The sequence below is a fragment of the Chelonoidis abingdonii genome, chromosome 2 (genome assembly GCF_003597395.2).
Source record: "Chelonoidis abingdonii isolate Lonesome George chromosome 2, CheloAbing_2.0, whole genome shotgun sequence".
In the NCBI taxonomy this organism is placed as follows: domain Eukaryota; kingdom Metazoa; phylum Chordata; order Testudines; family Testudinidae; genus Chelonoidis; species Chelonoidis abingdonii.
Window position 1 is genome coordinate 45,819,556 of NC_133770.1, and position 25,894 is coordinate 45,845,449.

A 25,894-nucleotide genomic window follows, 5' to 3' on the forward strand; every position below is an offset into this window, starting at 1 on the left:
GCGGTGGTTGCTCCGTGCGCGCCCAAGCTGTCTGAAGGTTATAATCTGCTTCCTGCTCAGTCCGGACTGTTCCCTGAAGCTGGGGACTCCAGTTCTTCCTCAGGCTGGGGACTTGGGCTGGTCCCTCTGGAAGTGATGAAATTGAATGGGTTTGAGTCCGTCGCTGGTGCACCTTGGTGGTATTTCAGGCTCTGCCTGAGCCTCTTTTGGTATGGTTGGTTGTTGCTTCTGCCAGTTCAGGCTCGTTGGTCCCTTCTGGCATTGGGTTGAAGGTGTGGTGCGCTTGCTTGTGTGGTTGCTGTTCCAGTTTCCGGGTTTGGGACTGGAGGTGTTGTGGCTGGTTCAGCCGTTGACATGGATCCGGGTCACTACCTCAGTCTGGGTCTCTGGTAACACAGACAGGTTCTCTGTGGACGGCTCAGGAATAGGAATGGGTCTGGAAGCTTGTGGTTTGGCTGCGTGTAACCATTCCTTCTCTCTGGGACTGCTTAACTTGATTGGCCAAGTCTTCTCCCAGTAGCATGGGGATGGGATAATTGTCATAGACTGCAAAAGTCCACATCCTGACCAGCCTTTGTACTGGACAGGCAGTTCAGCTGTAGGCAAGTCCACACTTGTGAATGAAGGGGTAAATGGTCACTTTGGCCCTGGGTTGATGAGTTTGGGATCGACGAAGGATTGGTGGATAGCTGACATTGTGCTCCCGTGTCTCTCCACGCGGTACCTTCTTTCGCCCACTCTCAGCTTTTCCCTTTGCTCAAGGGATTGAAGGTATCTGGCCTTGGGGTCTTAGTCCGCTGGGGGTGCAATGACTTGCACCCGGGTGGGTTATTCGGGCAGTTGGCCTTTGGCAGTTGGCCTTGATATGTCCCGTTTTATTACAGTGATAGCATTTTCCAGATAACGGGTTACTGGATTGAAGGAAGTCACTGGAGACTGGTGAAGGTGGAAGGATAGGGTGTCTCGGCTTTCTTGGTTTGTAGGTGGTGTTTGGGTTGCCCTCGGTTGTAGGGTTTATTGCTGGGTGGCCCCCTGGGTTTTCACTCCCCTTTTACAGTAGATTTCTTGCTCTCTGCCACGGCCATCCATTTGGCTCCAATCTCCCCCACCTCGGTGAGAGTTGTGTTTGCCATTAGGATGTACCGTGTTATTTCCTCAGGAACACCATCCAAGAACTGCTCCATGCATATGAGGTGGCGCAATTCTTCAAAGGTTTGAACCTGGGTTCCTGATATCCAGGCGTCGCAATGCTTCCCTACGTAGTAGGCGTGGTCGGAAAGGACCCCTCTGGTTTCCACTTTTGGTTTCTGAATCGCCGACGGGCGTGCATCCGGGGTTATCCCCAGTCTGGATCTGGCTTGGGTTTGAAACAGTTTATAATCATTCATTTGTTCCTTGGATTTTAGCCGCCACATCTGCCAAAGGGTCCACTGATGTTGTTGACCTCAGCTCTAGCATGTACTGGTTTTCAGGGATGTTGTACCCAATACAGACCTTTCGAAATTTTCTAAGAAGGTATCCGGGTCCTCACCTGCCTTGTAGCTGGGAAATTTCCTGTGCGGTGGAACAACAACGGGCGGCGGAGGGTTAGGATTTGTTGGGGTCTGCTGCTTAGCCCGTTCTAATTCCAAGGCCTGCTGTGAGCCTCTCTTTGTAGTTATACCTGTCTTCTGTGAATAGCCTCTTCTTCTTGTTGTTTCTTTCGTAAACTGCCTGTTGTCTTTGTTGTTTTCTTTCGTGATCTGCCTTTTTGGCTCTTGATGTCTTCGTGAGCTGCCTCCTGGCATATTGTTCGGCCTTAATAGTTCCAGCTGTCTCCTATGTTTATTTTCGTTGCTTGCTTGTAGCCGGGCTCTTTCTTTTTCTGCTCATGTTTTGAACTCATGGTTTGTTTTCTTGTGTTGGAGTGCCTCTGGCGTCTGTTGTCAGAATTGCTGGCTTTCTGCCTGCTGAGATTTGTCCTAGCTCTGTTTGGATTGGCAATTGAACCAAACAAGCTACTGTATTTACCTGTGTGAGTTTGCTGGCTGGGTACTTAAGTTTCATTGTTTAACAAAAGATCTGTAATGGGCCTCTTTAATGACTGAAAAAAAAAATATTGCAAGCTGCTAGTATCAGGAAAAAAAATTTCAAGCTCTCTAGCCCTGAAAAACCCCTGTCTTCCTTAAAGTAAGATGCCAAGAGCAGCAAAGGAAGAAAAAAAAATTTGCTGTCTGTAAAACCAATCTCTTCCTCCCTGGGACTGTGTGATTGCTAGCAAGCCCTCTGAAAGAGAAGGCTATTGTTCCAACAATGACTCTTAATGGCTCTCTCTAATGAGCTACTAAAAATGCGCACTGCTGAAACAGCAGGGGAAAGAAAAAAAAAAATTTTTTTTTTTTTTTCTGTCTGCCCTTTAAAACCCAATCCTTCTGCCTGCTAATGCTAGCAGGGAAAAAAATTAATGTAGCTATGGCTTATGGATTTAACTTCCCAATCCGCTGCACACCATGTGGTAATCTAGCCGTCCAGTCCCAGACCTGGACTTAGTGTCCACCAGTCTGTTCCTGTCCCAACCTGGACTTTTGCGTCCAAAGTTTGGGGCTTACCTGAAACTTCCCCAAGCTCACTACCAGCTGGATATTCTCGCTGCCACCAGATCAGGAATTAATCTATGGGGCCTGATCCCCCTTTCCTCCCTCTGGTGTCCCAACCCTCCCTTGGTGGGACACCCAGATTCCCATCCCTTGGATGCTAAAAGCAGGGAAATAACCCCTTCCCTCCTTATTCAGGCTTGCCTCGCGGCTAACCTGTGTGACCCAAGAAACCAAGCTTTTCTGCTTCCCTCAGGACAATGGAGATGCAAAATACCCACAGCTGGGCTCTGCACCCCCCTTGCTCCAGGAATGAGGGAAAAACTGTAACCACCAGAGAACAGAGAGAATTCTTCGTCTCTTTCCCCGTAGTCTGCTCTTTCCCTGGACCCAAATAGGAAAATAGCCCACAGCCTGGCTTTCCCTTTGCTCCCTAGGAAAAGAACTTTCACAAGTTTAACAAGAAAACTTTATAGAAAAAAAGAAAGAAAATATAAAACAATCATCTTGCATTAAGAAACTCAATACAGGCTCTTGCTTATAAGAAATATAAAGAAACAGTCTGATTTAAAAGATAGCCCATTAAACCAGCACAACAAATTAACATACAGGTAAATACACCCCAAAGACCATCATAGCTGAATTACTTTGCGGTTCCTGGGTACTTACAGATGTTTAGAAGAAAGTATTAGGAGAGAATTAGAAGAAACTTGTTTCCTCATAGCTAAGAAAACAACAAAGACCCCGAGTATACAAATTCCCGCCCCTGACTTTAAACAATCCAGTTCTCTGATTGGTCCTCTGGTCAGGTGTTCGGTTACCCTTTTCAGGTAAAACCTTGTATAGATTCTTCCAGCATTTTAGACCCTTTCTTTCAGAGCAAAACTTTTCCTCACATACATCAGAATAAATCTTCAGTGTAGCACCGAATAATAATTGTAGAGCCTGTATTTTTGGAACAATCAGAAGAGTGTGTAGCTGGACTCCCTCATGAACTGACACTTGACCTGCTTCTGCCTATTGATTGAACAAATGATATAAAATGGACATGTATATTTGCAGCTAGAAATTTAAGGGAAAATCAATATAAATTAGAGGTAAAGAAACCCCTAGCAAAAGAGTTGGCACCTTTAGAATGGTGACTTCTGCAATAGGTTAGTTAGTGAACACTGGCTTTGTTTATTGCAGCAATAGTCAAAACCCAAGGTTGTCTGGATGGGGATCTTGAATCCTTTGTTTATAACTGATGCTATTATCTACAATGCTAATCCTGGGACTAGTGGGGAAAAATGCAGACAGGCTAAATTGACAGCATTGATTGCCATAGAGGATTTTTATTTCTGCAGTAGCTGGAGGAATAGAGTAAATTTTATGACCAATAGCACTGCTGCAGGATTGCAGTAAACACTAGAGGGAGGCATTGTTCTGGACTTGGATAGTTTATGGCGGCAGGTTTGTGGATTTCTCATTCTGAGAGAACTGCCTTTATCAAGTAAACAAGAATGAATTTGCTTTTTCTCTCTCTCAGCAGCCCACTGAAAATCATTTCACAAGGCTCACATATTAAATGCTGTCTTCTCATTTGGACGATTATAGTAGGGAGTACATCTGCAAAGTGTTGTGTGTTTCTTTTAACAGATGTACTTAATGATATAAAGGCAAGTCATCATTGTTTATTTTGTTGATAGGATGTAACAGTTTCTTGTTTCTGAACACCTGTATGCTGCCTTTTGCAGGTCTGGTTTTTCATATCTCATGACAGATGATGAGAAATTTTGATTGTTTAATCCCTTCACTGGGTGGATCCTTTTTTATAACAAAGTGATTTTTAATAGAATGTATGCTCACCATGGCTTTGTTTACTGATTATGCTAATTCACAAAAATACTTCAGTAGAAGTTTTTTGTATCCCTTATCACAATTTAGATTAGCAGCATTTAGATTCTTCTTTTATAGGATATGAAAATGTGAAAGAAAGAAGTGGAAGCCAGAGTGATCAATTTGCAATTTAAAACATTGTATCCAAAATCTTTTAAAGTAAAACTATTTTTTTAAAATGATTGTTTATTTAATTCACAAGTCTTTCAGAGATGCATGCTTCATTCTAGCAAGGAAGGGGGAATACAGACCTCTTTACAAGAAGCATGGGGGAAATGAAACCACAGGTTTCAGGGTGTATTGTCCTACAACACTCCATTGGAAGGTTGATATTAAAATCAAGATCAGCCAGTTAAGACCCCCAAGCCCAAACAGTGAAAATGTCACCTTGTGATTAATTTAATGTATGTAAAATCCTGTTGTACAAATTGTACATAGTTAAGAGTTGAGAAGTTCACTTGGGATCTTGGGAAAGATTTGTAGCATTTTGTTCTTCTTAATTTTTGTACTGCAGCTTCTAGATCCTCCAGAATGCGGCAATGGTTTTGTTGAAGATGGAGAAGAGTGTGACTGTGGTACTACTGCAGTAAGTACAACGTAATACAGTGCCTACTGCAATGGACCCAGCGTGGTGGTGGCTTTTGGTTATATATATATTTAACGTTATATGGATATATTTGGAGAGAGAGAGATATATATATATATATATAATCATAATTAAGGCTGCAAAATCAGGCCCTGAAAGATAATTTTTTAATATTTGGGAAATGATATTAGTATAGCAAGAGTTTATAGTGGTCATCATTAAAATTGTCAACATTTGGAAACAGATACCACACAGTTATTACAATTATACCCTATTTTATATACAGGGGAAACTGTGGTATCTCAGACTCTGCAGTGTGGAAACCCTGATGTTTTAGTGGCATGCATATAGTATATATTCAGCTTCACACCGAGCCCATTTAAAATCTACTTGAGTTTAAAAGCACCTGATAGCAGTAATGGAGTTTTTGGAGAAATAGTATTTTCTCTGTAACATTTCGCATGTGTGTCTGTTCCCCAGGAGTGTGCCATTGAAGGAGGAGGTTGCTGTCATACATGCACCCTAACTGCAGGCTCACAGTGCAGCAATGGGCTTTGCTGTAGAAAGTGTAAAGTAAGTACAATGAACTTAAAGTGACTTGTGCTGTCATTTATGGGGAGTTAATGAGTTTAGGTGATCATAGGCACAACTGCACATGCATTTTTGCTCTCAGACCTTGGACCTCCATTTCTGAAATTTTGACCCTTAAAACTCATCAAAAACTGGTTAATCTAGCTCTGATCTTTGTCTTTTAGATTATAAAATACTTGGGGCAGGGAGTGTGGGCCAAATTCAGAGGTGAATCTAAGTCTAGACTAATTTACACCTTCTTCCAACCCCAAACCAGTCCAAATCAGTTTGGACTCCTTCTGGACTCCTTTAGACTTACATGTTCAGACGCATGCACCATGTCACTTATACATCACCTCTGAATTTGCCTCTCTGAATCAGAGGAAGTCTCTGTTGGAGAAAATTATAGAACAGAGGGTCACAGAGAAGAGTGTAGTAAGAAGAGCAACTAACCCATAAGATGTAAGGATGTGTAAGTTAAAGGAGGCCTGCTGTTACTTTAACTTACACCTCCTCCTGGTTCGTTAACATGCGACTTGATCCAGAGCCCATTTAATACAATGCAAATCTTTTTATTTAATTTATTGAGCTTTGGATCAGGGCCTATGTAAGTTACATAATCTTAAACTCCCCTAAGGCCTGGTCTGTTCTAAAAAGTCAGGTTGACCCAGCTATGTCACTCAGGGGTGTGAAAAACCCACACCTCATAGCACTGTAGTTAAGCTGGCCTATCCCCTGATGTAGACAGCACTCGGGCTTCTTTCATCAGCCTAGTTATTGCCTCTCAGGAAGGTGGATTAAGTACTACGGTAGGAGAGCCTGTCCCATTACTGTAGTGAGTGTCTACACTGAAGAGATACAGAGACACACCTGTGCAACTGTAGAGGTTTAATGTAGACAGCCTTAGACTCATAAATCAATCAATAGGTAGAAGCAGGTCAAGTGTCTGTTCATGAGGGAGTCCAGCTACACACTCTTCTGATTTTCACCTTTTGTCTTCAGGCTGAGGACAATGTTCTAATTCAGGACAATGCTCATCTAATAAATAATAATAATGTTTTCAGTGCAGTGTACCTACATGTGATATTATCATCTTGATCGATTGGTATGTATGTGTCTGACTCCTGTAGGAGAAATGTTAGTAATAGCTCAGTGCCACATTCTGCTTTGACTTTGGGCTCATCATTAAATGCAAAAAAGGTGCAAATTATGCTGTAATAGACTATTATAAGGCCCATTTGCCTTCCCTTAAGCCTAATTGAGCAGCCAATCACCGATGCATTGGTCCTCGCACCCTCTGAAGGGCCAGTCACCCTGTGACAGGCACTTTTATTCTGAAATAAGTGTGTCCGTGTGTGGAGTTAATCAGGAACAGCTGTATGTGTACACAAGCCCTTAGGCTCCTAAGTCACGTAGGCACTTTTGAAAATGTTACCCTATCTGTCTAACTTATCTATTTTTTCAACAGCTGGTAGGGGAGAAAAAAACTAAGCCAAGTGTCAGAAAAATGTTTCCACTGATGTTAATCAATTTAGCTCTACTAAAGTCGATGAAGTTTCACTGATTACACCAGCTGAGGACCTAGAACATTAGCAGGTCAAATCTTATACAAAATCTGTGTGCAGAAAGAGAGCACAAATTAAAAAAGTGAACTGTGGTGCACAGATTAACAAACCAGTCAGGAAAAACTGAGGGCTCTGAGGTGGACCTGAAGCATGTCCGTAACTGGTGATGCAAAAAAGAAGTAGTGATGCTTGATTGGCAAACAGGGTGCACAGCATTGACAGTCCCCACTTCTGGGATATTTTGCCATTTCTTCAGGTCATGAGGTTTTTGGCAATGGTATAAAATGTTTATTCAGAAATTAAACACCATACATTCTGTCACTATTAAATTTCTCATCCTTAAATGTATGGATACTTTAGAAGTGGGTATAAAATGATGCGGAATCCAACAATATTTATGGCCAATTTCTACTCTGATTTACACTGTTATAACTTAGTTGCATAGATGTAAGTGAAATGATCTCTTAGTAGTGACCTGGGGTAGCTGTGCTGGAGGAAGTGAAAATTATAAAAGAGAAGTGTGATCCAGTGGTTAGGTGCTAGTCTCAGGCTCAGGAGACTCAAGTTCAATTCCCTTCCTCCACAGACATCCTGTGTGACTTTGGGCAAGTCGTTAATCTCACTGTGCCTCAGTTCCCTCTCTGTAAAATGGGGGTAAAAGCATTTTTCTACCTCATAGGGGTGTTGTGAAGATAAACATTAAAGACTCAGGTGCTCAGGTACTATAGTGATGGGAGACATGCAAGTATCTTAGGTAGATTAATAGAAGTTAGAGGAAAATTTGACTCTTACACTTGTAACTGAAAACATATGGTGATTGTTTTCTTAATCGTGGTGACGTGTGGATTGTAAACTGAGTCAAAACAGCTTCCCAAAAACAGCTGAAAATTTCCCATTGTTTGATTCTGGTTTAAACTGTTGAAATTATTATTACATGAAAAAGCTGGTTATAGAGATACTCAGAAAGTGATTTTTCAAACTTGTTTTAGTTTGAATCTAAAGGAGTTGTGTGCCGAGATGCGGTAAATGATTGTGATATTCCAGAAAACTGCTCAGGAAACTCCAGCCAGGTAATATTTTAAAACTCTTTCACAAAAAGTGAAAAAGTGCAACACATGCACAATCTCACTCAGTATTAGAGTTATTGTAGTAGTATTGTAAGTTATTTAAATTTGTATAAAATTACTTTAAGTTTAGAGGGGAAAGTGATACTGAAAGAAATTTTGAAAAACCACTAATGGCCTTAGATTTATAAATTGTTTTTATAGCCTGCTCACTGTCTGGATTATCAAGTGGTTATTTTCTCTTTCTATAGTGTTCTCCCAATATTCACAAAATGGATGGGTATTCATGTGATAACAAACAGGTAATTATAATTTGGATTTATATTTTTAGTATTTTTATAGATGGGAAAACATATTCCTATAGATTCTGATCTGAAATCCTTTGAAGTCAGTAGGAGTCTTACCAGTAACTTCAAAGACATTTGGATCTAGGCTCACAAAGTATTTTCAGTTAGAAAGCAGAACCACATTACGTGTTAGTCTTTCCATCACATATTGCAAAATAAACTGAATAATAGTCATTTACCTGATTTGAAAATGTATTTGACCCAGTTGTGAAACTGTGAAAAAACGTTGTTTGTGTCTTTTCTGTTTCTTTAGGGTATTTGTTTTGGAGGAAGATGTAAAACCAGGGATCGGCAGTGTAAATACATCTGGGGTGAAAGTGAGTGAACATTATTGTTTCTAAGTTGACTTCCATTGATATAGCTCTAAAGATTCAAATATCTTGTGGACATACACCTACCTGGAATCATTAAAATCAGTCAAAATTTAGCTGGGACTTTGTGCCATGATATGGACTCACCATGAGACCGAGTTCCATATGTAAAAGAGGAAACTTGTGAACTTTGCCCTTTAGTTCTTGTTTTTTGCCTGGACTCACTTTTAGTATAATTGTTTACTTTTTTATGAAAAGCAGTGGGCAGTTGTTCTGTGATCCTCTATCTTCCTTCCCTCACTTTACTTCTGTCCCTGGCTGTTGAAGACCCTTCAGCATAACAGCCATGTTTCCAGCCAACAAGTGCTGGGCTTGACACTCTTCAAAGACCATCACTGGTGCTCCATGCATTAGTCAGAGGAGGTCACTCAAGAGTTTCTTCTCTCTAGGGACTGAGCAATTGCTTCTGCTGTGCTCCCGGTACCTGCTGCCCCTGGGAGCTTAGAACAAGCCCACAACCTCCCTAGATTGCCATGGTGATCAGTTTCTTCACACTGATTGGTGTACTTATATTTAGTTAGCAGTTAGGAAAGTGTTTGAAACCATGGCTAGAAAAAATAAAAGGTTGCCAGAGGTCTTCATTCATGTCTGATTTAGTGCATATCAGTTTATTTAAATGGGTGGAATTTTGTGTGTTGGTTTTATCCTGACACCTGAAATAACAACAGAAGAGTCTCCACAAACAGAGCTGCACCTACCAGTTTAACAAAATGTGTTTAAAATCACACATCTAATTAAACTGATGCAACTTTGTGTGTTGAACAGGACAGTGTGTAGGCAATAAGATTCAACTTAGGCTATGTCTACTCTAGAGAGCTTAGAGCAGCACAGCTATACCGATGCAGTAACATCTCTCGTGTAGCTGCTCTATGCTAATGGGAGAGAGCTCTCCTGTCGACATAACTAAATTACCCCCAATGAACGGCGGAAGCTACCTCAGTGGGAGAAGCTCTCCTGATGACATAGCGCTGTCCACACCAGCACTTCTATCTGTGTAACTTATGTTGCTTAAGGGTGTGGTTTTTTCACACCCCTGAGCAACATAAGTTTTGCTAACATAAGTGGTAGTGTAGACGTAGCCTCAGGCCATTAGCTCTTTGGGGCAGGGACTCTCTATGTGTTATGCATTTGTACAGCACCTAGTGCAATGCGGTCCTGGTGCATGAGTAAGTTTTCTAGGTACTACAACAAAACCAATACTATTACCGCTACTACTCATAAACGTTGTGGGAAATGTCCTCAGCAGCAGGTCAGTCACAGAGCAGCACTTGCTGTGCCTGCTATGTTTTGGAAAAAGATATTCACCTTGCCCTTATCCCCTAGCTTGCTGTTCAGGTACAAATGAAGGGTGCTTTTGCTTTGACTGTCTCAGCTAGTTCAGCACTGACTGTGTCACTCTTGGTACTGGCAGAAGCTAAATGATTTCTGCCAGAGCTTCAGCTTTCTTTGGAGATGAAGAAAAACAATATAAATTGTAACGGGCAAACCATGAGTTGAGAGTTTAAGTTTGGCTTAGATTCTTACTCAGAAAGTTCAGATGCTTTTATAAAGCTTATCCAAATATCGTGTTGAGTCTGAATAATTGGGCTGGAATCTCATGAGAGCAGCCATGTCATAAGCTATCTAGTACTTTTTGTTGTTTGGGACAGACCAAAGGAAAATAGGTTGTGTTGTATTTCAGGCACTTAAGCTACTGGTCCCTGATAGAACCAGAAAATATTTAGGCACATTAAAAGGAAAAATAATGGAGGAAAGGATGAAAAATTAGCTGCAAATTTTTAAAAACTAGATTTGAGTTGTAGGCTAAGGTTTTAATTGTATTATGATCTGAACAGATTCTTCCATCATTTAAGATAAGTAGAGAATCCAGAGTTCCTGGCAGGTATTTGGTTTTATAATCTAGTGCTGTTATAACTCAAGATTTTTCCCCAAACACTTTAGAGCCTCAAACTGGCCATAATTAAAAAATGTTTCCTTGAAAACTGGTCTTTACTTGTAAACAGGGTCTGGAATGAAGAAATCCTTGGAGAGACAATTAGAGCCAATATCCTTGGAATAAAGTAGAGGATAATTTTTGATTTATTTGACCTATGACCTGATTTCTAACATCAAATTTACATCAGGCTTTTAAAAATGTCCATAATCTTATTCAAAGAAAATTGTTTCTGTTTTTAGAAGTGACAGCTGCTGACAGATACTGCTATGAGAAACTGAATATTGAAGGGACTGAGAAAGGTAACTGTGGAAGGAGCAAGGACACTTGGATACAGTGCAACAAACAGTAAGTTCATCTACTCTGGAACGCAGCTTGTATGAGATTCTTGCCCCGGTCCAATCCTTCATCTGTCATAAACAGGCTCTAAAAGCCCTGGATCTGGCTGGGGGAGAATTCCGCTGGCACAGAAACTGAAAAAGACAGCTGTCTTCTAAAGACCACCTACAACTGAAGCCCCAGTTTAGGGTGTCAGGAATGGAGCCAGGGGTTGGAGGAGAGTTCCCGTAGTCTGCATCAGCTTCATGGATTCTCATCTGCAACAGACTGTGGAGCAGTCCAGTAGAAGGTGGAGGGGGATGCTGTATCAGAACAGCTCTCAGATCAGCCAAATTTATGCTGAGGTCACTTTGGCCACCACAGCAACCCAGAATCCAGGAGGTGTTAAGGTGGCTTAAAGTCACTACCTGCCTTCTCATTTCTCCAAGGCTCTGAAAGGCAGCACATAATATCACTCCTTCACTTTGCTCTAAGAGTATGTCTGCACTGCAGCTGGGAGTTGTGATTCCCATTGTGGGTAGACACATTCACACTGGCTCAGCTTGAGCTATGCACTAAAACTTGCAATGTGGACATAGCAGCACCAGCGGTAGCTTGGGCTAGCTACCTCAGTCCAAGCCTGCCCAACCACCTGGGTCTGAGTTGGGATAGCTAGCCCAAGCCGCTGCATGTGCTGCAATGTCCAGGCCGCTATTTTTATTGTGCTAGCTTCAACTGAGTTAGCATGAATCTGTGTACCACACTGGAAATCACATCTCCCAGCTGCAGTGTAGTCAAACCCTAAATGCAAGGCTGGACCTGATTCTCCATGGCCTGGCACTTTGAGAAGTTATTTACATCTGTGAAAACCTGGTGTAAAATACCACCATTCTGATTTTGTAACTTAGGCGTCCACCTTGCCCAGGTACAAATGATTTCTCAAAGTGCAAGACAATGGAGAATCAGGCCCATTGTATGGAGTATAAATGTTTTTGAAATGAAAATCCAAATCATGGGCCACAAAGAGACAGTACATAGAAGAGATGATCTCAAAACAGAAATTTGGATCCAAATACCACCAGAACTTTGGGAAAGCTTGGATCTGAGTCCACATTCTTCTCTTCTACAAATAAAATCCTCAAGTAGAGAAAATGCTGATTGGAAGATTTGTGTACGGTATCATAACATTTTTTACCAGCTCTCACAAATATTTGAAGTAAATATGCTGCGTCTTATTTGTGAAGAAATACATAGATTCTGGACATCTCTGGCAGATATCAGTGTTGCTAAGGAGAGCCTAGGCCTTAAACTTGTTTTTGAAACAACAATTAAAATCCTTTTATAAAAAGCCTCTTTTCCTAGTGTAGCCTTAGGTGAGGCTCAAGAGGTGGCATGGCAGTTCATGAGGTAATTCTCCACTGCCTTGCACTTTAGGTAATTGTTTAAATCTGTGCAAATTAGGTGTAAATGACAGCTCAGATGCAAGACAGTGAAAAATCAGACATGTACCAGTATAACTATTTCAGGTAGGAGGTGATTTTTTTTAAACCAAAATAGTTATACTGGTACAACCCTTAAGGTGGACACAATTACACTGGTATAAAGGTGTATTATACTGGTCTAGGTTATTCCGCTTCCTGTATGGGAATAGCTATATCAGTATAAGCACTTTTATACCAATATAATGGCATTCACATTAGGGGGATTGTACTGGTACAGTTAAAGTGATAAAACTTTCATGTGTAGACAAGACCTCAGGCTCAAAGAGTCTGGTCGCTGAGGTACTTCATAGAATCACAGAATATCAGGGTTGGAATGGACCTCAGGAGGTCATCTAGTCTAACTCCCTGCTCAAAGCAGGACCAATCCCCAGATAGATTTTTACCCCAGTTCCCTAAATGGCTCCCCTCAAGGATTGAACTCACAACCCTGGGTTTAGCAGGCCAATGCTCAGACCACTACTTGAAGCAATAGCAAAGAAAGATAACAGGAAAATATGTAAGGCAGGTAAGCAAAGAAAATTTTCTCAAGGATGGGAACATAGAGAATTATGGTCCCTTTTGTCTGTGATATTGGATTTGAGCTCTTATGTAAGTGAGGGAGAAATAAGTGGTGGGCTATCATTCTGATGCGTGGTATACCAGTTACCAGCACATGTGGAAAAACAAAAGACCTGTCAATGACACTAATTTTTTTTATATAAGTGTAAACTATTTTTATTGGATTATTTTTCTGAGTGATTGTCTATTTAACCTCTGAATACAGGGATGTGCTTTGTGGATATCTTCTGTGTTCCAATATCTCTAATGTCCCAAGACTTGGAGAACTTGACGGTGAAATCACATCTTCAGTCGTACAGCTGGGGAAATCCTACAACTGCAGGTCTTTCTTAAAACCCTATAAAATGGAATAGAGATGATATTGCCCTTCAAATTCCTCCGCTATGGAAATGTCAGCAAACTCCTGCCTAAGTGAGAAGCAACTGCTGCCATTAAAAACAAAACAAAAGCCAACGTTAATTGAACTTCAGTCTGACCCTACCAGTACTCCTTCCAGATTTGGATTGAGGCACATTATAATGCCATTTTGGGGAAGCTTGCCCTGCTGCTTCCTGCGTTTATTCTATGGGTAAATGCCATAGAATATCAGCCTCCAGGAGTTATGTATGTTTAATCTGAGTATTTTAAAGTGTTGTGCGGAGAGCATGTCTACAGGAGAAATATAGTATCTTAGTTTGTTTTTTATTAGGGTCGCTGACAAAAAACCTCCTATCCTCCCAATATATTTTATGGATCCTGCCTGGTTTCTGCATATTAAAACAACCCAAACAAAAATGAATGTGCCACACAAGAATCCAGTGTATTGAACAGTCTTATGTCTGAAGCAGTGCGCAAATATATTGTGGCTCTTCGTTTGTTTTGCAGTGGTGGCCACGTTAAGTTAGATGAAGAGACAGACCTGGGCTATGTTGAGGATGGAACGCCATGTGGCCCAGAGATGATATGTTTTGAGCGCAGATGTCTCTCCACTGATTCCTTTAACTTCAGCATCTGCCCAGGCACTACAGATGACAAAATTTGTTCAGGACATGGAGTATGTTTTCATGTTTTTTTAGCCTTGACTTTTACATTTCTGCTGCCTTTATTGAATGCTTTCAAGTTTATGCTTTTATGTTACTAGGTACATCATTTTTATTAAAGTAAACTGAATTGTTGGCAGTACAAGTTAATTTTCTAGATACGCTTTTAAAGATTGCATGTCAAATATAAAGGTAGTGAATATATCAGAATCAGGGCAGTCTGAGCTATGTATTACAGTAAGTGTATATACTGTTATTACGAAAGTTACATAAATTACTTCGTTTTCATCACTTCCTCCAACTTGCTTCATCTTTCCTTATCTGAATTTAAAGGACTTAATACCATGCTCTTGGAAACTTTAAAATATATAGGTCCAGATTTGATTGTCTGTCATATTCTGGACCCTTTATATTGTACGAGCAGCATAAATAAGCACTGGATCTTATCAGATGAGAATTCCCCCAGTATGGGGAGTTCTTGTCCAGTTCACAGCTACTGTATTTGGTTCCTGTGCTTTGCCAGAGACTGGGGTTGCTGGAGTGCCCTGAGTTCTGGCTATTCCAAGATGGCATAGAGTCCCTTAATCCCTGTCATAGTTTAAAGCGATCCCCAGACTGCTCAAACCTGCCCTGCCCTAAGGGAACCATAACATATTCCTCGATAGCTCCTATTTCTCCAGTGCTGAAACTCAGTTTTTGATGTGAAATTATCAATTTAATCTATTTTACAAGAAAAATGAAACCTAAGGGACACAGTCTCCCAAAGTGAAACAACAAAAATATTGTACAGAATTTTGCAGGCAATTTTTTACCAGTTCCACGCAACTCTACCTAATTCGTATTCTAAATGGTGAAAAACAAAGTTTATTTTGTAATTTTATTCTGGGTTACATTTTGAACTACAGGTTTGCAGCAATGAAATCAAATGTGTGTGTGATCGATTTTGGGTAGGAGATGACTGCAACACCGCTTACAAAGATGCTTCAATTTTTGATGAAGAAATGGCAGGCAAAGGTGTGTAATGCATATATTTGAATAGATGACAAATTGTGGAGGCTAGTCTTTGGTTTGGGGGAAGGTCCAACAAGCAAAGCTAGATCAGCTACTCCCTCACTTAGCATATAGCAATATCCTAGATAGCCTGACCTCTTTCTTTAAAAAAACAAAACAAAATAAATGGTCTAAAAATGCCTCAACCCTACAACTGGATCTGTGCAGCTTGACTCCTACAGAATTCATAAGAGTGCCATGTGGGTTGTAGAAGTGAATCCAGGTGCATCTTGCTTGCCTCACTCATGAACTAAATGGAACTATTAAAATAAATGGAACTATTCCTGGTTAAGATTAGCAGAATTTTACCAGTAACCCCCTCTCCCCCCCATTACCAGATAAAAGGGTCAGCACTGCTTATATTTTTAATTGTCTTATTCTCCAGAGCCAAATGTTCAAAACATGTCCTCTTTGTGCACACATGCACATCATATGAACATACAATATCTGTGCATAATATGTGCACACACGACAGAATGTGTATGTTCAGATTTAATAAGTGATTTATGTGAACACATTTTTTTTATTTAATTTCTGATCTTGTCTACATAAGAAAGTTATATTGGTAAAAGTTGAAACGTGAATTTAAACCTTTATAGCTACACCACTATAACTGCCCAGGTGGCTACTTTTATTCTGAAAGAAGAATGACTTTTTCAGTGTAGCTTAGACCCCTTCCTAAGCAACATAAGCTACACTGAAAAAGGCATTCTTACTTGAGAATGAGAGTGTCCCAAGGGAAATTATAGTAGTATGACTATTGCAGTGTAATTATACTGGTATAAATGGTAAAACTTTCCCAAGTAGACAAGCCCTTAGTCAAGGGTAACAGTCAGATAGATAGATGTTTTGTCTACAAATATTCCTGTGTATGGTAAAAGTCTGTTTTTATTGTGTATTTAAATTTTAAGTGTTATATAAATAATGAAAATAGTGTATGGCATCATATAATAAGTATGATTAAATCTCACGTAGGATTCCCTTCAGCTTTTAAAGTAAAATTTTCACTTACCTCTATCAAAAGACACTCTCCCGTTTCACATCTCACTTTTTATTTGTCCTTTGAGAGATCACTTAATGTAGATTTCATTGTACATACTTACAGCATGATAGGTGATTTTAAAAAAATGCTGTTCATGTACTACTCATAAATAACTGAAGAAATATGCATATGGGGCAACTTTTATATCTTTATATGGCACTTGGAGGTTTGTATTTGGATGTCCCCTTTTGGAAAAGGAAGCATTGAGCTAGATGATTATAATGAAAAATAGGAAGTCTCTGAACTGAGAACAAGAAATCTTTTATTCCAAATAAAGGGAGCCTCAAAGTATTGTATAAATGTTATACAGAGAATCAACATGTCTGGATTTTTCATTTAAATTGAACATTTTAAAATGAGTTTCTAAGTCTTTTTGTCCTCTTCTCCTGCTCCTCCAATACAGGTATAAAGACATTTTATCTTATTACGGATCCTATTTCATTATATGAGATACCTCCTATTTAAATTTAGAAGGCTAAGAATGTTCAGCCCATTCAATGATCTAATTTGACTGAACATCCGTGTTTTAATCATAGATTTAATGTTCTTATACTTACACATAGACTCATACATATGGTTCCATAGACATTGCAGGTGTTTCTAGTGGCTTTATATTTTTTTTAATTTAATATTTTTGAATAATTAATTTACTTCCGGAAGTTATAACATGATTTGGAAATCAATTAATTCAATTCATTTTCTATTATGTAGTCAAACTACAATAGCTCCTAATTTTAAAAATCCCTTGTTAAACATATTAATGCTATTTACAGGACTCTAGCACTGTTTTAAATTATTCAGCACAGATCTAGTTTCTCAAACAAATTTCTAGAATACTGCTTTAACTGCTTTGTATATTTTTATTTTTAAATTTCTGTATATTATGTTTTTTGTCTTTTACTTTTCCCCAGGTGTTGTTAGTACAAATATAATAATAGGGGCTATTGCTGGCACCATTTTAGTGTTGGCTCTCGTTTTAGGAATAACTGGATGGGGTTACAAGTAAGTATAATGAGCAATTTTTTATAAATTTGAAAATAAGTATGTATGTTCAGTGAATAGCTGTTTACAATATGAAGTAATAAAGCAAGAATATTGAAAATTATACAAATTTAGGGTTGTTGATCAAATAGAAACTGTATTATCTCCATTAATGGTCAAGAGAATTTAGAAAGATAGCCCTTGTGTAAGCAAAGCACTTAAGGACTTGCTTAAGTTTAAGTATGTGCTTAATTCCCGTTAACTTAATACCAAATGAATGTAAACTTGTGCTTAAGTGGTTTGTTGACTGAGGATGGGATTGAAGCATACGATTAAGGTTCAGATTCTCATCTGATATCCAGTTTATATTTGCTGAGGATCTGGCCCTAAGTATTTTGTTGAATCAGGGCCAAAATGGCCACATCCATTTCTTTCAGTATTAATGTTCTTTTTTTCAGTTTTGTTTCTGTGTGGAAGTTCTCTATAAACAAAACATTTTAGTGTTTTTGTAGATATTAAATTAAGATTTAATGCATGTGCTTTTAAAAAAAAGTCAGTAGCATTTGGATTTAAATGGAATGGTTTCAACCCCCTTTATGTGGAATATTGACAGAGCAAACTAAGCTTGACTATTCAAATACCATTATTTGGATAGTACCGAAGTGATTCATAATATTGGGACAGTGCTGTTCTTAGCTATACTGTGTAGTCCCACTGTTTGACAAAAGCTGGGAATGAGCGGCAGGGGATGGATCACTTTGGTATTATCCTGTTCTGTTCGTTCCCTGTGAAGCACCAGGCATTGGTCACTGTGGGAAGACAGGATACTGGGCTAGATGGACCTTTGGTCTGACCCAGTAGGGCCGTTCTTATGTTCTTATGATGCCAATATGATTAATGTATGACTTAAGTATTTGGAATGCCCTATATCTAAATGCAAGAACCTGCCAGAAGGTTATGCCTTTTCTTGGATGAGAACCTGGCTACAATGAACAGGCTCCAGCTGTTTTTATAATTTTGGATCCCTGTGCCATTCAAAGTTGGTGTAAATTAGAGGAGTTGAGAGCTGGCCTTGTACAGTGCAAGGAGAAAGGCACGCACAGAATACTAGGAGGATTAGGTTAATAAAAGGACAGCTTTAAGACACCTTTGCATACCACCCAGTGATTTTGGCAGTATGTGAAGATCTGAATCCTTCTTTGAAATACAGCTTCAAAACTTAATGCATGTTTTGGGGTATGATTAGGCAGTAATTTAGTGAATTTTCCTGGTAATACAGAAATATATATTGAAAAACAGAACTAAGGTTTCCAAATGTTCCCAGACTTAATAAGCATGTTCCAGATACTGATAAAACATTGCAGTGTATATCCTAGAGACACTAACAATCCAATATGAATATAATCCTACAGGTTTGTTTTGAACTAATACATCTGTTCTCTTTTGCAAAAGTGATTTATTTAGGAATCGTCAAGAATCAAAATTTCACTTTGCCCTACATTTCTTTTATATTTATTTGTTGTTTATGCTGTTGAATACAGCCACATTCTCCCTAATTATATGCACATTGGTAATTCATTCTTATCTCTTTCTCTTCTTTTCTATGGAAAGAAACTATCGGAGACAGAGGTATGTGATAACATCCCCTAGGAAGGCTGTAAATGATGATTATTTCTGTATTTTTCCATTTTTGTGATGATATAAATTGCATAGAGAGAACCTATGGATAATGAATGGTCATATTTCGATGTTTCCTTAAATCAGTGGTTTTCAATCTATGGTCAGCAGGTCCTGGGGGTCAAAAGACTGTCTAAGATTTCCAAAGAGGTCTGCACCTCCATTTGAAAATTGTAAGGGTCTTCAAATGAAAAACGATTGGAAACCACTGCCTTAAATTATCTATATGATTTTATAAAGGATTACTTACCTGAAATATCTGAAAATGTTGTGAACTCTTCAAACACAATGGCTAAAATCCTGTCCCCATTGAGGTCTATGGCATAACACCCATTGACTTAATTGGGGCCAGTATTTCATTCAATAACAGGAAAATATAGAAAAAAATAATTAAAGGTAAAAGCAGAGCAAAAACCAAATATGCTTTTAGAGATTAAAATGTTCTTGAGGTCCAAGAGGATTCAGCAATAATATGAACCTGATGCACATTAAATTCTCTGAACCAAATTCATTCCTGGAGTTACACCTTTAAATTAAATACATTTTAGTTATATTAAATTCATAGATAAATTTGAAGGAAATAATTTCTGTGATAAAGATAGATGTTAAAGTCCATATTGCTGTCACAACTCAATTAGTCTCATATATATCCTGCAAGTTAATGTTTGACTGATGTTTTATATACAAGCAGGAACTCAGGATAACGTACTTCAGAGCAGGGTCCATAAAATTGGATTTAGATAAAAATGAGTTAATATCTACAAGAGTATACCAAGACGAGAATACAGTTCCAGGACTAGTTCCCACTGGTATAAATATAAAATATAATACTCTATTGAAGTATTCAATATAAAACTCAATTGAAGTCACTGGAGTTACACCAGTGTAAAAGCCGTGTGAGATCAGAATCAGCAGTGTAGATATATGAGCCAGTTTGGAAAAATGTCAGTCTGAATCCTGTGCTCCACTGTCTAAAACAAATGCTGATCTGTTCAAAAATTCCTGTTATAAGCAATGTAAACTACTTGAATCACTCTTCCCACCAACCAAGGTCCAGCTATTGATTCCAGGAAGAGCCTACTCTTTCCCCCAAACGATGCTTCCTTCCACCTACTCTGCTGTTCTAACCATCCCTAACTGCAAGGGCCTGATCCTGCACCCATTCAAATCAAAGGCCAAACTCAAATTGGCTTCACTGGTGCAGGATCAGACCCTAAGAGAGGGTTGCTCACTGATTACTCTTCTGCCTTCCCCCCACCGTCCAATCCCCTCCTGTCTAATGCAGTTATCACACTGTCTTGGTCCAAGGTGCTGCTATATCTGCTGCTGCCACCTGCTGAGCTTGCACTCCATGCCCTTTGCCTTTGTAGTACTCTCTCTGTCACTTAGAATGCTTGGCATGTAGCAGAGAGGCTCTACCAAGTGCAGATTTGTTTAGGCTATGTCTACGCTACAATCTATGTTGGCATAACTTATGTTGTTCAGGGGTGTGAAAAAACCCACTCTTCTGAGCAACATAAGTTACACCAACATATGCACTAGTGTGCACAGCACAATGTCAGTGAGAGACCTTCTCCTGCTGACATAGCTTATGCCACTTGCTGAGGTGGTTATATTATGCCGATGGGAGAGCTCTCTCCCTTTGTCGTAGAACGTCTTCACTTTAGACGTGCTGCAGCAATGCAGCTGTATCGGTACAGCAGAGGGACAATGGAAGACTGGTTTGTGGGAGTCTCTTATCATAAGAACATAAGGAAGACCATATTGGGTCAGACCAGTGGTCCATCTAGCCCAGTATCCTGTCTCTGACAGTGGCCAGTACCAGATGTTTCTAGCAGATGGAGGTTTAGGAACATGTGGAACATAGCGTTGCATCCCTGATCATCTTGGCTAAGAGCCATTAATGGACCTATTCTCCATGAACTTAGCTAATTCTTTTTTGAACCCAGTTATACTTTTGGCCTTCACAACATCCCCAGTGTGAGTTCCACAGGTTGACTGTGGATTGCATGAAGTACTTCCTTATTTTAGTTTTAAACCTGCCGCCTCTTAATTTCATCAGGTGAACCCTAGTTCTTCCATTATGTGAAGGGCTAAATAATACTTACTTTCTCCACACCATTCATGAGTTTAGGGATCTCTATCATATTTCCCCCTTAGTGGTCTTTTTTCTAAGATGAACAGTCCCAGTCTTCTTAATCTCTCCTCATATGGGAGCTGTTTGATACCCTTAAATCATTTGCCCTTCTCTGCACCTCTTCCATTCTAATATATCTATTCTGAAATGCAATATTCTAGATGAGGGCATATCAGTGATTTGTACATTGTCATTACAATATTTTTTGTTTTATTATTTTCCCTTTTTCTAATGGTTCCTAATATTCTGTTAGCTTTTATGATTGCTGCTGCACATTGAGTGGATGTTTTCAAAGAACTGTCCACAATGACTCCAAGATCTTTCTTGAGTGGTAACTGCTAATTTAGACTCCATCATTTTGTATGTATGGTTGGGATTATGTTCCCAATGTGCATTACTTTGCATTTATCAACACTGAATTTTATCTGCCATTTTGGTGCCTAAACAGTTTTGTGAGATCCCATTGTAACTCTTCGCAGTCTCCTTTGGACTTAACTATCTTGAGTAATTTTGTATTGCCTGCAAATTTTGCTACCTCACTGTTCAGTCCCTTTCACAGATCATTTATGAATCTGTTGAACAGCACAGGTCCCAGGACACTCCTTGAGGAACCATGCTATTTACCTCTCTCTATTATGAAACCTGATCATTTATTCCTACCCTTATTTCTAATCTTTTAACCAGTTACTGATTCATGGGAGGAACTTTCCTCTCATCCCATGACTGCTTATTTTGCTTCAGAGCCTTTGGTGAGGGACCCTGTCAATGGCTTTCTGGAAGTCCAAGTTTGCTATATTGACCCTTGTCCACCTGCTTGTTGACTCCCTCAGAGAATTCTAACAGATTGATGAATCACGATTTCCCTGTACAAAAGCCATGTTGACTCTTTCCCTATATATCTGTTATGTGAGAATGAGTTGGTCTTAAAGTCATTTGACTGGAGATACAACTACATTGGCAGAGGATAGGGCAACTTAAATCTTGAAAATATCCAATGAAACCCAGCCTATACCAGTGCAAAATTAGCATGAGAGGATTGAGAGAATCTAAAATATCAATTTTAATATATTCTTGGTGAACCTTTAGGTTCCATCATCCAAGAAGTTTAGTAAGTGAGATGGAAAGCTATGAATGTGGACTCCTTCTGTGTGCAGTTTCCATGCTAAGGTTCAGGATGGAAACTAGTATAGGCAAAGACTTTGGAAATGATGAAGCAGCCAGTGCTGCCTAGCAGCCAAACCTCATTAATGTAGGAAGAGGAAATCCTATAGTCGGCTATCTGAAGAAATAGTTATGAAAATATATAAGCAAGGATTAAGTAGATGAAAAAAGTGCAAGGGGGTCGACTGGAAAGCCCTCATTGGAATTAGTGTTAGCTCTTGATCCAAAATGAAAATAAATCATCAGTGTGCATGCCAGTGTTACATAAGGATTAGTATTTGATGGAGCAAAGCAACTGAAACAAATAAAATGTAAAAAACTGAAAGGAGTAAAATGTCAATGGTTCTATCGACTGAGATAGCCTGAAATGCACAAAGATATGGAAAAAAGCATTAGTTTGATCAAAGAGTGACAATTTGTTAGGTAGTACACTGGGGAACCATTAAACTCTATTGAGATACCCACAAATCACAATAAGTTTGCCTGTGAAATATTCCTGAGGTGTGTGAAGATTGAGACTACAGCTGAGACTCAGTATGGAATGAAAGGAACCAAAAGGATTGTGAAGTACCATCTGCAAGCCTTTTGGCATATGATTATATATTTTAAATATATGAGGAGCTTTTGAAATTTAAATCTGGAAGTGAAAGAAGTGAAGGAAATCTTGAGAGTCAAGTTCAGTAGGAGGACACAGTCTGTATTTCTGAAAACTGAAGTGAAAGTGAGTCAGCCTTCTGATTAATGAGCATTTTTATTAATGGTGACAAACAGAAACAAACACCTTGGAAAGTACAATGTTGAACTGGGCATCTTCTACTAATGATTAAAGCAACAGACAAGTTATCCATTTGAATTAGGGAGACATTTTTGACCTGCTAGAATTATCTCCAAAGAACAGTGATAACCGATGGCTATACATTCACTATCAGACGAAAAGTGGGATAGGTTGTTCATAAATTGGAAGTTTTCCCTCAAACCATGGCTAAAGGGATGAGTGGGATGTGAATTATATGTTTTGATAAATTAGTGTGCTTCAGAAACATGGAACATTTTAATCTCTTTGCAAATAATTTGCTTCTAATTGCAAACATTGGAAAGGTTGTTTAATCAGAACAGAAACAGGTCTTGGATGAATGAGGGAGGGACCACAGAACAGAAAGCATGATCTAAAAGGGTGAAAAGATTATAATAAAACTTATAATACATCTGGGCTAGCAGCTTGTCTTTGGCTTTCCTTTGTCTCTTCTGCTTCAAGCAATCTTCTGAGTAATGCTTACGCAGAGATTGACTGTTGACAAAATGGAGAAGAATTAAAAGTTAAAATTTAAGCCTAAAGGGAATATTTTTGGAATTATTTACATTTTAAATGAGGTGCTCAGATGCATATTTCAAGATAATAACTTGACTATACTGTAGCCAAGTAACACTGTACTTAAAAAATCTCAACCTGCACACAGTAGCGCAGAAAAAAATAAGTTCTATTGCTGTAATCCAATATTACCCTTATGTAAACTTCTGATACAGTGAACCATAAAGATGCAGCAGCTCAACAGGATAACTTGAAACTAGGAGCTGTCATTCAAGCAAGTAGATGATGAAATCCTTAAAATCAGTACCTTTAGCAAAGTGGAAGTTAGTGCAAATTAAAGGAAGTCAGCACCATTTTGTCATTTGTCTTTCAGAAGGGGAAAAAAGTGCATTTTAAATGCACTTAGAAATCCAGTAGTAAATCCAACTAAAACTGAGTTGCCATAGTTAATTCTCTGTCTGACCAAATGACCTAATCCCTTTCACAAGCCCTAAATTTGCTTTAAAAATACAATTCTAGACTTGCAATGTATGCTTCTAGAGTGCTAGAGGGCTTTAAAGTGAACCTTGTTTGAGACAAAGGTCAAGATTTTCAAACTGAACAGTGATTTTGGGTGTCATTATTGGAGACACCTTAAGGAGGCCTGATTTTCAGATACTGGGTGTGCAGACTGATGGGCAGTTTCACCAGCTAGGGAATGGAAATAAAGCTCCAAGTTCTTTTAAGACTCTTTCTTTGGGGTTTGTTCATTCATTTGGTTCAAAATCAAAATACAAATCAACTGAAAAAACCTGAGCAATAATTCCCCAAAAGCTTTCCCTGCGTTAACCAGCCAGGAAGGGAGAACACACAACATTTCCCTTAGCTCCCTTTTGACCCAACTTCTAGTTCCTTGTAGTCTCTGCCCTAAATAGCCATATGACTAGTTGCTGACTGTTCTTTGCAGGCTGCAGCACTTGTACTTTGTCACATAGTCCTTATCACTTCCTGATACCCAGGCCTCTTGAAGATATCTGAAATTGATCATCCAAAACCTGAGACATCCAAAACTAACTACTCACTTTTGAAAATCTCAGCCAGATTTTTTCAGTTAAAAGGCAGGTTTCTCTGAATTAAACCTCTGACATTGCATTTCTGAATTCTCAAAAATATGAAGGACTTCTCTTTCAAGTCTGAGGTGTTTATTAATATTCTTACAGTTTCCTCCTGTAGAGTGTTATCTCTTCCTGTTTCTCCTAAACTAATGTTTGTGTGTGCATGTCTTGTCTTCTAACTTTAAAATGTTCATTATGCTTTAGACAAATACCACAGGGAGATTATGTAAAAAAGCCTGGAGAGGCCGACTCTTTTTATAGCGACATGCCTCCTGGAGTCAGCACAAATTCTGCATCTAGTTCTAAGAAGAGGTCTGCTTTTCTGTCGCATTTTCAGATTTCTACCTGTTCCATCACCCATTATTCCATTAGTCAGAACATTTCATTGTTTTGCAGCAGGTTTGAGTCCTTCTTCCTTCTTTGTGGAATGTTAAAAATGGCATTTTTTATTCTTTGATTACTGATGTTTTTTCAGCACTACAAAAGTGCCCCAAAACGTTGATTATTAAAAATCAAAGCAGAATAAGGATAATTTACATTGCTGTCCAAGATTTGTGTAATTTAATTTTCAGCATCTCTCTGCTTGGAAATTGCTTTCCAAGAAGACTATAGTATTCTTGGCAGGTTCAAAAAGAAAACAAACCAATAATTAAAAAATCCTGTGAATTTCATATCATGTTCAGATAATCAAAGAAAAGAGATACTGTCATGTTTCAATAAGAGTTACAAAAATAAACTAGTTAATATGAATGTTATTTTTGTATCCTTATTTGTAAATGTCATTGTTAACTCCTTTTAGTTGTAGTCAACCTAGACATAGTGAAAAATATTTTTATTCTTGCCGACTTGCAGAAATGAGTGTGATGCTCACAGTTTATATAAATGTTATTTCTATACTAACATACTAAACTTTCAATCAAGTGTTAATCTATGACTTGATTTAGCAAACACTTGTTCCTTGTGCTGACTATTGTGAGTAGTCCCTCAGAGCAGTAGATTGTACCATTGCTAAGTACTAATCCAAAAAGATACATTATTCATTTGTTTAGAGTTTGCTAATATGTTGTGGCTCCAAGTGCTTAGAAGAGACATCAACATAATTTTGAAATGACGAGTTCATTGCAAAATGTTAATGGTACATTAGTTGTTGATAAGCTCA

General features: G+C 38.9%; 1 protein-coding gene across 13 annotated transcripts in view; it reads left to right on the forward strand.

The window, feature by feature from the left end:
- ADAM22 (ADAM metallopeptidase domain 22) overlaps positions 1-25,894 on the forward strand; it is a 246,355-nt gene that overhangs the window by 189,633 nt on the left and 30,828 nt on the right. For 5 of the 13 annotated variants that reach the window (XM_032793375.2, XM_075062325.1, XM_032793378.2 and 2 more), the window contains exons 16-26: positions 4,966-5,037; positions 5,518-5,610; positions 8,162-8,242; positions 8,488-8,538; positions 8,837-8,900; positions 11,130-11,235; positions 13,471-13,587; positions 14,130-14,298; positions 15,190-15,298; positions 17,288-17,378; positions 18,969-18,986. In XM_032793375.2, coding sequence (XP_032649266.1) covers positions 4,966-5,037; positions 5,518-5,610; positions 8,162-8,242; positions 8,488-8,538; positions 8,837-8,900; positions 11,130-11,235; positions 13,471-13,587; positions 14,130-14,298; positions 15,190-15,298; positions 17,288-17,378; positions 18,969-18,986 — 971 coding nt within the window. Of the gene's footprint in view, positions 1-4,965; positions 5,038-5,517; positions 5,611-8,161; positions 8,243-8,487; positions 8,539-8,836; positions 8,901-11,129; positions 11,236-13,470; positions 13,588-14,129; positions 14,299-15,189; positions 15,299-17,287; positions 17,379-18,968; positions 18,987-24,939; positions 25,135-25,894 lie in introns of all 13 variants that reach the window. The other 8 variants (XM_032793371.2, XM_032793373.2, XM_032793374.2 and 5 more) reach the window with 2 other exon arrangements.